This window comes from Crassostrea angulata, chromosome 6, assembly GCF_025612915.1.
Source record: "Crassostrea angulata isolate pt1a10 chromosome 6, ASM2561291v2, whole genome shotgun sequence".
NCBI classification, from domain to species: domain Eukaryota; kingdom Metazoa; phylum Mollusca; class Bivalvia; order Ostreida; family Ostreidae; genus Magallana; species Magallana angulata.
In genome coordinates, this window is record NC_069116.1 from 21,569,968 (window position 1) to 21,584,922 (window position 14,955).

Sequence of the window (14,955 nt, forward strand, 5' to 3'; positions counted from 1 at the left end):
ATATTGTGGCCTGTGGGGTATGATTTAGGCACGCTATCAGAAAAATAGGTGTTATAATTGCGGATCATGTTATTTAATAATGTAAGAACTATATCTCTAAAAATTGGTGTCAAATGAGTATTCCTTCCAATTTTAACAAAGCTATAAAACAAATTAAGGAAAACTACTCTTAAAGCCATGTACATGTACTGTCAATATGCATAAAAACTAATTAAAAACAAAGATGTTAAATTAGGTAAATTACCCGATTTAATGTACAAATGTATATACTCGGATAATAATGGAAATAAAAAATTTTGAGAAAAAAGAACACGTGATAATTTTATATATCCACCCTCTAAAAAATAAATAAAATGGCCTTGTAATAGGTATATGTGATACCAGCGACAGATCCCATTATGTTGCCCTGGCAGACACAATATTGTTGTTTACTCAGTCATGCAGGACTCATTACATTCACCAAATAGTTTAGTTACCTTCACATAGATGTCAACTTGCGCTCGACATTTCCACCTCACCTGAGCAAGATGTCGCCAAATTCAGGAGATGTGCAGCGGGGAAACTGGAAAAATTGGTGGGAATTCCTGTTTTCTTCTGTTGGATGTCTTGTTGGCCTAGGGAACATCTGGAGATTTCCGTACATCTGTTTCAGAAATGGTGGAGGTTTGTAACAAAGTTTAAAAATTTGTGTTACCAATGCATTACTCGTAATTGCAAAATTTCATCTTTTTTTAATCGGATCGGACTTAGTTGACAGTCAACAATCATATACCGTTTTGAATGCATATCCATAATAACCTTGTATTAGCAATATGCATGTGTATAAATATATTTATACAAGAAGACGAACTGTTATTTTCATTTCGTGTACGAGGATTTCATTTCGCACTTGCTTTCAAATGATGGAAATTCTATCTGTGTTCTATCTTAAGTTATGTAACATACACGTACGGTAAACTGAAAAGGCTAAATTACATTTATCTGCAACAATTTTTTCAACTAGAAAGGCCCTGAACATTCATGCAGAGAAAAATGTGAATTTCGATGAAGCTACGAAGTTCTTCATCAGTGTTGCATAATATGATCCGAAGTGCAATCATTGAAATAAATGTAACATGCCATTAAAAGATACAAATAACACGAATGCGGACAAATTTAGAATACATGGACCTGCGACATTAGGGGACCTTTGAAACATATATTGAAATAACAAGAAACGGTACGAGAAAAAAATGAAACACTTACATCAATTTATGTTCATAAATAGAGAAAAAAATCTCATGAATTCATGTGTTAATTACATATCTGTTCGGTACACCAAAAACCCGACAATATTGCCTTAGCAAGTCAATCTGAAAGATGGGAAGACAAGGCAGTTAGATAAAATGCCTATTTCAGAATGGATAAGAAACAAAGCAACATAAAAAAATCAACAAATCTGTTATTTAACAAAAAAATCGAAAGAGATGTTCATGAACCCAAATCTTAAAATAGTGTCTTTGTAAAGATGACACCAGTCACGATAAAACCAGTGGGTGTTTGTGCCATCTTATTTTTCCATCATTTTACAGTATTGTCGCGAATTCAAAATATGTTTACGTAATTGTAATGTAGTTTTTTCATCTTAAAGGAAATACATGTAAACGACGAAAGTTAATAACTTTCAGAACGTGTCCAATTTAGGAAAAGGAGAATGCAAATTCAGTGTTTCCTATGATTTTTTCATTTATTGTTTAGGTGCCTTCTTGTTGCCGTATTTCATATTCATGTTTCTATGTGCAATGCCGATGATGTTCCTTGAAATGACGGTTTCACAGTATTCGAACCTCGGACCTGGCAGAGTTTGGGTTTGTTGTCCATTGTTCAAAGGTAACAACTGCAATTTACTGCGTATTTTACGTCATTTAACATGGAATACATTATCAAGTTTGAATAAATAGCAAAATACTTAAGATCTTTTGGCTCGTGCATGATGCACTATTTCTCGATGTACAGATGGCATCATTTTCGGTTTCGAGGCCCTTGCTTTTTACTTACTGTATGAGACAAGACATCTAGCCAGGCCTTGTGCAATATTTATTTTCAAATGATATGTTGCTGCTTTAAAAAAAATCGAGAGAGATCTATATAAAATCATTATGGTAGAACTAAACTTAATCAATGGGGAAGACCCATTATTGCAATAATAAAGAGAGGTGCCATGTCATGAAGGATTCAGAGTTAACCTTAATAAGTGATGCCGTCTCGCTGCTGCACTGGTTGTTGTAAAGAACGAATTGCTACTGTTGTTAAAATAGAGTTTATTCTCTCTCAGGAATCGGGTACGGGATGATAGTATTGACGGGTATAGTAAGTATCTACTACAACGTAATTCTGGCATGGACATTGTACTATTTCGGAATGTCTTTTTCCTCCGATCTTCCATGGACTCGATGCGACAAGGAATGGAATACTGATACTTGCATCATACGTGGAATGAACTACACACCAGCGCTGTTCAGAAATAACTTTACAGAGAAGAAAAATGTTAGTTTTGAGGCCGTAACTTTTCATCAACATACATCTGCAGAGGAATTTTGGGAGTAAGTCATGTGCCATGCACGAATTGAATATATATCAACAGTGTTGTTGCATAGAAAATAATACATGGACATTTTTGCAGGAGAAATGTCTTGGACATGTCTGAGGGGATTGACAGTCCCGGACACATCCGGTGGCAACTTCTACTTTGCCTGTTGGCTGCATGGTTTGCCGTATTTTTATGTTTATTCAAAGGAATTAAGACTTCAGGAAAAGTACGAAATTATGTTGAATGTAGTATTATAATACCTAGCATGTATTCCTAACTTACTAAGTCTTACAGAAAAGTATCAAAGCTTCAATGTCTGGATTAATGTCACGTAGTTTTGAAAAATACTTTAGTTAAATTTCAAAATGTTCAAAGTTAAAGTACGTATAGATAATCATGGTTGATAAAAGTGGATTTAAAAAACTGTTGCAACTGTATATTTTGCTGATTAACATTTTTAAACAAATGGATGAAAAAAATGTACACAAAATATGGCTGGCAATGGGCAATTTAATAATAAAAAAGGATAAATTGAGCTATGCCAGCAGTTAAGAATGGGAATCTATTAGCTTTGTTAAGACTTAATGTTTTCTTATTTACCAAAATGATCAAGATATTGACCTATACGTGTATTACACAAGCATACTCATGTAAATTTACCTCCATCTTGAAATTTTGATGCAAATTGTCCAAGTAAAAAAAAATGAATTTGAATAATCCATTAATTAATTTTCATAAGTTTCTCTCATGGCAGCTGTACAACCCACATGTACTAACGCTAACGCTTTGTGATTTAGGTCGTGTACGTCGCAGCCACCGTTCCGTATCTTTTCCTTTTGGTCCTACTTATTCGAGGTCTGGTATTCAACATCGATGGAGCAATCAAGGGCTTGAAAGTATTTCTAATACCACGTATGGAGGATTTGCTGAAATTCGATGTAATCGGTGAAATTTATTTCTTAAATGATATAGAATAAATTCCATCTGTGATTTAAAAGTTGTATTTTTTAGTTTTGCTAAAGCTGCTTTATCAGAGCGATATTTCTATTGAGAAAAATAATGTACAAATGAGTATTTACAACAAATTCTTCTAAGTGTATTTGATTAATATTCAAAAGGGTAATATCGCCCATTATAAAGATTAGCATCGATTTTAAGGCATGTTTTTATTGTCTTTTTGTCGTTTACAAAATCGTAAATTACCTGTCGAATGAGTTCGGGGAATTAAATATACGCTTCAAATAACATCCTATATTTGTAAGCGTTAACGATGCATAGAAACCAAAGTCATTGGGGGACGAAACCAAATGGGTTCTGTTTGTAGATTAATGGTGCATGCGCTTTCTATTTTTAGTAAAATCTGACAATTTTTTTTTAATTTTACCGAACAACGAACAATTCAAGCTTAAAGGAAACCAATTCTGCCAATGTAATTTCTTCAAGGTTTTAAAACTTTAAAGGAGAATTGGATTGTATGTAAAATTAGTGGATAATATGATCTTTGAATTAAACTGTAGGAAATATGCTAGCGACTGCTACAAGCACATTTATTGGTTTACCTATATATGACCCTTGTTCCACTGTTGTAGGTATGGTGTGACGCCGCTGTCCAGATGTTTTACTCGGCAGGGCTAGGCTGGGGAGGTATACCCACACTAGCAAGCTATAATTCATTTAACAACAACGTATTCAGGTAAATTGCGTTTAAAACTTCTTTTGTCTAAAAAATTTTCAAATCTAATTTATTTTTATTCATCAACAGAAATTTACTAAAAGGACATTTAAAGCTTTTTTTCTAATACTATTTATAATTCAATATATTTTACTCATCAAAATGAATTTACTAAAATTGAAACGATTCTCAAAATACAGGAATAGACTGGAAATCGTTAGTTTTTATGTTCATATTTTTTTCTAAAAATCTTTTGTCGGAGTCCACTGGTATATAAACCATTGTTATTTTTACAATCATATCATGAAAAAATGTTTTATGTATATTTTGAGCAAAGATTGGCAGATTGTTTTTACCAAAATTTAAGGGTAGAAATTGAAAATGCTCACCCTTTACGTCTATATAAATATCTAAACTTGCCTGTACACCAGGCAGAATATCTAAATCACATATTATATGATAAACATAGGAAAGCTTTAAGTAGACTTAGATTATCTTCACATCGTCTACGAATCGAATCTGGTAGATATGATAAAAAATGTCCTATAAATGAAAGGAAATGTATATATTGTAATTCAAACGATGTCGAAGATGAATACCATTTTGTTTTGGTGTGTGATTTTTACACGGAGTTAAGGAAATTATATATTAAGAAATACTTCTATGTACGACCAAGTATGGCAAAATTTATTGATTTACTCAATTCTGATTCTATATTTATGTTAAAAAAACTGGGTAAATATGTGTACGAATCTTTTAATAAGAGGGACAACTTTACCATCAGACGTGAATAAGTGTAAATCAAGTTTATATATAACTACTGCTTTGTTGGTCTTTTTGATATTTTTTCATCCACTTTATACCTTTTACATGTATATATATTTATATAACCTGCCTCCCACCTGTACCCACAATTATTGTAAAGAACTGTTAAATTGTTTAATCCTATCAAGTTTATCGTTCAGTTTTAAAAGTTTTTTTCGTTTATCCTATCGTGTTAATCGTTTTGTGCCATTTCATAAGCAAGTAAATTTATTTCAAAATTACAAGTCATTTCATGAGCCGTATACGAAAATTTATCAAACAAGAAATGTAAAATCTATTCAGCATCCTATCGTGATACAAAGTCTTAATTCTATAAATCAATATTATCCAATATTACATGTAAATTATATTTTTACGCAATGTAAATGAAAAAATAACGTAAACCATCGAGGTTCTTTGGAACAAGGTAACACATTTACCTGTATGTCGAACATGTTAAATCGTACATGTACGTGGAGTGTATCCCCGCGTAAACATTAACTTTTATGTAACTAGATAATACAATGTATCCCGCGCAAGCGCGAAAATTAACACTTTCAACATTTTAAAATACGATACAATGCTTCATGTATATGGCCTCTATTCCTTTTGTTGCAGATGACTGGAAAAGCTGCAGACTTTTTCATTTTATTTCTAACCAGGAAGTAGCCGTATAGTGCGTCATTTCTCTTTCCTAAATTTTCGTCTTTGAGTCTTTAGGCCAAATTTCACTATAATTATTATCACTTTCCCTAAAAAGAGTTTCAGATAAAAGACTGTAACCTTACCCGACCCGATTCAAATTCCTTGTTTTATGCATACATCATCTGTTTATACAGACGTATATTTGTTAACACGATTTGTATATGTTTCACAAATCAATGTATATGGTTTACTACCAATCTGCAGTGGTATAAAAATGGTTGTGATTTAAAATAGAATGATAAAAGATAAGTATATCCTTTTGCATACCTAAAACTAGAGTTGTCAGATCCAAGACCTGCAAATGCCCTATGATTAACTCGCCCTACACTTTCCGCACTGACGTTGATTAGTCAACCCGCGTTCTTGGTTACCCTGTTCTGGAAAGTTCAATCCATCGCAAGAAACAAATTGACTTATCTTATATATTCAAACATTTGTCGTATCTTAATTTCTATGTATATCCTAAATAAGTTTCCAGTTAATATACTCACTCTTTACGTAATCATTGATATCATTTAATTGCAAGCATATATTTTTATACAAATTCCCACTGACTTGGATCTGCCAAAGCATGTCCACCACCTTATTCTTATTGTTGCTATTTCGGGTTGGTTTGTCGAACATGAAAGTTGGTTTTTAATTTATTTTAAGGTATTCAATGTATAACGACCACATTTTGTACATAATAAATGAATGGTCCGATATTCTTAATCATGATATCATTTTTAAGGTATTATCAAATAAAAATACTCCACCAAAGGAATTTTCAAAATTTTGATTATGGTCCAACTAATTACACCTGGAATTTTGCATTGAAGTCTATGGGCAACGTTTGTTATCTTAAGATATTGTAAAAAGTAACTTAAAATTCGCAAAACTCTCTTGGTTTATGCATGCATAAACTTTCTCTTTATTAAAATATGAAATAAAATGAATCATTTACCGCAGATATTTTGACGAAGTTAAAATTTTCTTTTTTATCAAGGGGAGATAACTCTTTAAAAAAAATTTAGGTGCAAAATGACCGGCTCCCTATATATGTTGTCTGTCATGCGAATTTGGTTCATTTCACTTTCATAGTTATCTAGCAATACATATATAACTAGTTTAAAATGATTCAAAATTGTTCAATATCCCTCCATTATACATTGAATACCTTAATAATTACTTATCAGGAAAAATTCACTAATAGCTTACGGACAGACATCAACTCACATTTGATGAATTACTAAAGGTGTAAGCAATTATTCTGGTGCAGGAATTTTGTAGTTTATTGGCAAAATAAAACAAGAGGTTTATTTTTATTAAACCCGCAATGTGAAAGATCCTTTTGATCTAGGGCTAAAATGTCCCCGGCGATCGGCTAGAATTTGCGGTAATAAAAAAAATGTTTACAAGTCGTTCCACCGTTTACAACCCCTAACGCGGGGGAGTCGATAAAGAGTATGTAGGAGCCGATTCAAACGTATGGGGAAGTAGATTTTCTCCGCTTCGGAGACGAGAGGAATTTAGGTCATGTCCTTTGTAGGTATGTTTAACAAGTATTACCAAAAAATGAATACCGCTCATAAGACAGCGATAGTCAAACTCTGTGATTGGTCCGAGTGCGTTATGCGTCTAGTAGTCTAAAACACTTCAAAACTATTTGGCGGATTTCAAATTTACAATAATCGGATGGTTAAAATATGCATGATTTGTAAAATATACGACCTGCTTTGGTTTAGAGACAGTTACAACAGTCCAACAAATAATCAACCTTGTAAGTGCAACAATCGAATCGTGACAAATCTTACGAAAAATAAATGATAAAGGCTTTTTTTCAGATGTAACGGTAACCATTTGTATTTAACTGAAAAGTTGTGAATATAATTATAAATTTTGAATTTGCTGGGTAGGTGTAAAGACAAAATTTACAATATAACAACTTTGTGAAAAAGTTTATATGTACCTCTACCCACTATATTCAAATGCAAAATTCTCTGCAGAAATTTGTTACTCAAAAGTACAATGTCATAATAATTGCATTACAGAGACGCAATGATTTTACCTATTGTTGATGTTATCACAAGCATTTTTGCCGGGTGCGTCGTTTTTGTGACGCTAGGATTTATGGCGGAAGAAGCCGGTGTCCCCATAGAGAATGTCGTTGACAGCGGTAAGATGGAAAATGTTGATGGAATGTATATTTTCCCAGGAAATAGTATAGAATATATTTGACGCATCTAATAAAATTGAAATCAAGTTTTAATGGCGGATAATTGACATTTCGATAACATTCATTTTATATGATGATTACATGCTTCATTAACTCGCTTAAATACATCCCAATGAACTCTACATTTTATTTGAATTTTCATGAGGTCACCATCATACCCTACGCCATGTTCAATATCTTGTTTGGTAACACGTATAAATATTATGTTAAAATACTTTAGCATTTACCTGTTTATTCTGAGTTCCCTCGTTCCGCTTTCAGGACCAGGGATCGCCTTTGTTGTGTACCCCGAGGCAGTTTCTAAGCTTCCTCTTCCCCAGCTATGGGCAGTTCTATTTTTTCTCATGCTTTTTACTGTGGGTCTTGACAGCCAGGTAAAAGAATTTAAAAATCATTTTCATTTGTTTTTGTAGCGCTAATTAAAGCAAAAGAAATGGGGTAAAAATAGTTCATGAACTTGATTTATTATTGTTAGAACATTTACTTGGTTTTCGTTTCTTAATAAACAAAGGTGTTTTTTTATTTAACTGACAGAAACGTAACTTTTATTATTTCTTTCTTGGTCAAATAGAAATATCAAGTAGTTTCCGATTATTGTTTAGATGGTTCACGTTCAAACCCTGACAGGCGCCCTTCTGGACAATTTCCCCAAAGCTTTACACAAATGGAAAACTGCGTTAACGGGTATATTATGTTTGCTTGGATTTTTACTCGGAATTCCATGTATTACACAGGTCAGTAAATTTGATGTCTGAATAAACATTTACAACTACATGTTTAAATTTTTAACATAAATAGGGGAAGCAAGTAAATCTCTTCTTCATACTAATGGCTTTGCGTCATAAGACATAAGTTAAAGAAGTGGAATATTACCATCTAAGTGCCATCGATTTGTAAACATTTATACGTAATACAAGTACATGTTTATCGGTTGCGTTCATTACTAATCATGAAAGTAGATCTTGCATGCACTAATTGATCCAGAAAAACAAAAAACGGTAACTATATATAATTTGTCTTCCGAATGAGTTAAGTTCATATAGTTTTAAAAACTCTTACGCGCTTATAATTGTACTTGATGTAATTTGCCAGAAAAGAATTAGTTTGTCTTATATATTTGTTAAAACTTCTTCATTTAAAAGATTTTTTAAAAATTTGGAGCAAAAATTATCGTAGCTCATAAGTACGTTTTAAGTGAAAACAGATTATAATTTAAAAATAAAGTGTACCTTTCATATTCTTCCGGTCAACCTGATGCATACGAATAATTATTGTGAACGATTCAATCGGTAGTATAACAAATCGGCCAATCTTGTACACAGGAATAAATTGAGGAACCAAAAATTTCATGTGTATTACATACTTTGTTATTCATTGAAAAAAAATATCTCCTATATAATTTGACAAATCGAAAAATGCAATATTTTTATTACTTAAGAAACAATAATCAACACCGTTACATGTACGTTATCGAAAGTAAACTAAAATCAGATTTTCTTTGTCGATCGCAGATTAAAAAAAAACAGGGATTTATTCTTTCAGTGTCTGTGCCCCTTATACATTAAAATAGCACCTACAGTTCACGTAATCCACTGTATGAAAACATATTCGATGCAAACAATAGTTATTCTTCTTGTGCTATATAACTTTTGAGTTGTACACACGTGGCAATGCTAGTGAAAAAACATATACTTAGAAAAAAATCTAAGTCGTTAAATTTGGGACCAAGTCAACGCACTTTGTAGGGGTTTTTTTTTTTCAAGGTAAGATAAGAGAGTACATTTTTTTTATCACAGAGACACTCATTTAATGAACTTTGAAAAAAGTGTATAAATTACAGTATTTTACAAGATACGGAGTATATCGTTTTGTATTTATTTTGCAAACACTGATCAATACGATCACCTCATTGAGAACGAGGAAGGGACAATTAAGAATAGCCCGATTACTGGTATATAATTCAAATTAATTATCCCTTAATTTTCTTCCAAAATTAATTGTATTTAACATTAAACAAATTAGAGTTAACCTAATGAAAGAAAAACTGGTTAAAGGATAGTAAATGCGTTTAACTAACGTAAAGTCTTTTAAAAATATCTAAACAAGAATAAATATAAACTAAACAATTATAGTCTCTGTATAAACATGATGCAAAATATGTAGATGTCTTAGCAAAAACAATGCACTTTTTAAGTTCAAATAAATGATAATTTCATTGTAAAAAGTATGAGAGTTATACATGTATGTAAAAATTGAATTTTAAATAGAATAATAACAAAGAAGCAACTATAATATTGAATTTAATATACATTACTTATGTGCATTCTTTTTAATCATGTTTGTTTAAAATTTATAAAATTAAATTTTAAAAAATAAATTGAAAGGATTATATATGATATGGGCCTAAAATAGCCCCCTAAAATGAACATCATCATTATACTGTAATTATTTGTTTTTTTTGGTAAGATATATATGCGATTTTTTTACATAGTGTTCATTTTGATTCAGCTGCCCACAATTTAGAAATATGACATCGTAAAGATAACTTTTTCCCGCCATTTTTGCATTTTTGGCACAAAACAACTTGTATTCAAGCAGTTTTTCTTTCAGAAAACAAAGAGCGCATGCTTTAACAAACAAAATATTTTAATCAGAGATGTATCTAGCCAAGGCTAATAAGTGACCAGAAAATTTTCCTTGTTCAAGAATGCGCTCTATATTTTCCATTCATAAAAATATAACAAAAACGTCAATTTTTGACTGATTTTGATTGGATTATAAAAATGGCGTCACTTCTGACGTCATATACTGCCAATGAGTGCAGATAAATCAAATAAATAGATGAAAAATATATTTTACATCAACTCCTCTAAAATAAAACATAACATTTTACTGGACCAGAAACGCTTTAAAAAATGACGAATTATGGGGGCCAAATCATATCATATATAGTTCTTTCAGATACATTTATATTTAATATAACAAAATGACAAATCCATTGGATTTTTATGAACAAGATATCGTTTTTCCATAAAATTTATTATTTTTGCATTTGGTACTATAGCCCAATATTTTTTTTTTTTTGTATTTGCGTTGACTTCATTCCAAATCCAAAGCAATTTAATTCTTAAAAAATCAAATACCTTTGTGTTCAGAGAGGCATTAAAATTGTTAGAGGTATTGATAACCATAATGTTATTTTTTTTTCTTTTGTCTTTATATCATAAAATGTAATTTTTTTATGATACATGGATGTTTATACTGTCTCTAATAAATGCTCTCATTTTGCAGGGAGGTATCTATGTACTAACGTTAATAGACTGGTACTGCGCAAGTGTGTCCGTCATGCTCTTAACCTTCTTGGAAGTAGTGGCATTAGCTTGGTTTTATGGTAATCAGTTGTTTTTCTTTTCTTTCATTAACATTTCATTAAGAGGACCAGATGGTCGTAGTCATTTTTATGCTGTTTCAATGTCCTTTAGAAGAAGAGTTTGGTTTGAAGATATAAGAAAGTATTCAAATGTTTAAGATAAGGATTTTTTAATAAAATGACATTTATAGAAACTGTTACAATATCATATCTTATATTTTTTTTAAGGTAATTTGTTGACCACCCAGCCCCCTTTATTTAAATTTTTCTATTTACATTTATTTTTAAACTATTTTATTGAAAGTTAGTCATTGCATAACTAGACTATGGGCAAATTGAACAATTGTGATTAATATTAATAATAATTCCAGGAGTGAGGCGAATTTACGAAGATTTGGAAATTATGATTGGACACAGACCTAGTGGGTTGTGGCACGTTATGTGGCGCTTCGTGACTCCGATAGTTATCCTGGTGAGCCTTTTATTCTATTGTTTTTTTCAATTATTTTATTCCAATATAGGTATACATTGATTATCTAAACGCTAAAAGTAAGTCTTTAAACTGTTACAGTTTAACGTTAAAATGTGCATGCAAATGAATGTAACTGGTTCACGTTGCATCGACGTTGACATCGCTACTGTGATGTCACATTTGACATGTTACATTTTAAAAAACATGTAATTAAACATTGAAATTAAATTTTTGAGACTTTGATATAATATCCAACGCAGAATACAGAATGATGGCATTATCAAAGACTAATTAATTGAATAAAATCGATGTATTGTCGACTTGGAATGTCACCGGACGAGGGATTCATTCACTTTACAAAGCCTTACAGATTTTATTTTAAAGCTTAAACAAGAGACCATGAGGCCACATCGCTCACATGAGCAACAATTGCCAAGACTTGTCAATCATATCAAATACAAAAAAAACCCTGATAATTCACTACATTAGATCTTGTTAAAAAATATCTTCTGTTTTTTCAACACATACGAGGGTTCTTGAAAAATAGCAAAGACAAGTGGGGTTATTCATTTAATCGAAGACACGGGAAGATAAAACTTGTGCCATAAAGAATGCAAGTAATTTGCATCAAAATTATATTTCAATATAAAACATTGTATAAGATCAGACTTATAAGCCGATTTCAAAGTTCATAAAATTGACAAAATCGCTTAGAAATTTATTTGAGAATTAGAAGTCTAGCACATTTCGGGAAGACAGACAAAACAGCAAGTAATACAAGGCATGTTATGAGTCAGCAGGTAATATTTTGAAAACAATTCTGCGCATGTAGATGCATATTGAATATGCACTCAGGGTACATTTTCAAAGACCATATTTTTCCTAAGACATTTAAAAAAACGTGAATATTATCGTATACATGTACAATATGAAGGGATTAGCAATGACGTAAAGACTGGAACTTTTCGACGTCACACATTGCGCCGCCTGCCAAAACTTGTAGTAACTGTTCCTATTCCAAAAATAAATAAAGCACGGTTTTGATTTTTGGATATTGTTTGACAAAGTATTATGGAACAAACCAAGTTGTATTATACAAATGCAGTGAATTCAAACAGATAAAGTTTTGTTTTTCAGATTTTGAGAATAAGATTTTTTAAAATTAATCTATTTCTATGTAAAAATTCAACAACTCCACCTCTTGTTGCCCCACCTTACCCTCTTGAATCTACTCTACCGAGGAACATTCAACACAAGTTTCAGCTTTTCTGTAAAAATAGTAGCTTTTGGGAAGATTTTGTTAAAAATCCATCACAATTTCAATATATTGAACTTGAGAGTGTGGCAATTCGTTAAACAAACTTTAACTCCCTTTAAATATGGATGCTTTAAGCCATTTTTTTTAAATTGGCCCACTTGTACTGGCTCTGGAAAAGACGACAAGAAATGTTAAAAGTTTATAGACGGGTAGATAGACAGACGGGGAAAAATTATCTATTTATTCCTAATGTAATATTCAACAACAGCCCATCCTAAAAATGTGGCCCACCTTACACCCGGGTATCATAACATTATTTAAACTAACTCAAATGCACACTGCCTTAGGAACATTCCAGTTAAGTTTCAGCTTTTCTGTGAAAATGGCTTTTGAAAAGAAGATTTTATTTTGAAATGCCATCATATTTTCAATATTTCCCAATTGTCTCAATGAAAAAGGGTGTGACACTTCATTTAACAAACTTTGAATAAGTAGATTTGAGCTAATTTTCGTTATTTTTCTTAACAGATAATTTGGCTGGTCAGCTTGAGTCGGTACTCGGAGGTAGAATATGGGACTTACAGGTACCCATCACATGCTGTTGGGATCGGGTGGATGATCGCCATACTGTCGTTAATCCTGATACCAGCTGGTATGATATCATCCATCTCGAAGACAGCTGATGCCTCAACACCCCTCATAGAGGTATGCACTTATATAGTAATAGCTGCAGATCTGTGTTTAAATGTGAAAATTCGCATTGGCAGAACGTATAACTTAATATCAAAGGCAAAAGTAAAGGTGGAGACCAAACCTTCTCCTTTTATTCGAGCAAGATAGATCTCGAGTAGTATGAGACTAAATTTTAAATTTATCCATTAAATATTCGATGCGTAGTTCTGGCTTTTCAAATTTCAAATTTTTATATAATGTTAAAATTACCCCTAATGTTCTGTAGATTGTTCAGCTCACAGTCAGACGTATCAGATTAGCCTATTGAATTAAAGCCTAATTGATTATCAGATTTTTTTAAAAATTGTATTAACAATTGGCTCTTTCGTTCTTTTGTTGTTATTTTCACTTTTGGCTCATTAAGTGATAATCAAATTTAATAAAATGGTATTCTGTAAAAATGATAAACAAAAGTCCAATAAAGTACACAATTCCCTAACTATTTTACAGCGACTTCGGGTTTCTGTTCAGCCAACAGACGAGTGGAAGCCAGCCATTCGTCCCCCACCAGGGGATGTAGAGATGAGCAAAACTCTGATCTTCAATGGCATGACCTTATAAACCGATAAAGGAGCTCAAGACAAGACATGAATTTGTAATTTGCGAAGACAAAGCTGACATCGACATAAAATAATGACCCATACATATTTTTTTTTAATAAAATTGAAGCCTTGTATATAATACCACTTGTTCGTTTCAGCTTGAAATATTAACATGTACTATTAAAAATAATTCAGGAAATATTTACGTATTGTTCACATATCCATACTTTTAATATGGCATTTATATGTTTTTATAGCATTAATATAGTGTCAAATATAAAAAGGCCTGCGTGATTCTTTTTTCTGTTTTGTTTTAGCACAAATAATTTGTGTTCGTGTTGAGTTCATTTTTTTATATCTTGGATAATCTTTATGCACATTCGGGATGGTGAAATGAAGACGTATTTCTTAATCTTGTGTGAAATATTTTATATTCAGTTCATGATGTTGAAATAAACCCAGACGATAATTCATGACCATATCAAAACGTTGATATAATAGGTGTGTACTATATACATGTAGATATGTTCATGACATTATGAAATGAAAACTGTGAAATACACAGTTTCTTCCAAAAAACGTTAACTTTGGATCTGACTTTTCAATAAAAGAAATC

At 31.7% G+C, this 14,955-nt stretch overlaps 1 protein-coding gene across 1 annotated transcript; it reads left to right on the forward strand.

Annotated features, from left to right (window-relative positions):
• The first annotated feature begins 294 nt into the window (after window positions 1–294).
• On the forward strand, window positions 295–14,451 carry LOC128188373 (sodium-dependent proline transporter-like). The gene is made up of 13 exons (XM_052859383.1): window positions 295–663; window positions 1,738–1,869; window positions 2,315–2,582; window positions 2,663–2,795; window positions 3,367–3,507; window positions 4,159–4,262; window positions 7,781–7,905; window positions 8,227–8,339; window positions 8,568–8,699; window positions 11,257–11,356; window positions 11,707–11,807; window positions 13,594–13,770; window positions 14,248–14,451. Exons 1-13 carry the CDS (start codon window positions 528–530, stop codon window positions 14,356–14,358), a joined length of 1,773 nt encoding a protein of 590 aa, XP_052715343.1. The 5' UTR covers window positions 295–527; the 3' UTR covers window positions 14,359–14,451.
• Window positions 14,452–14,955: the final 504 nt, after the last annotated feature.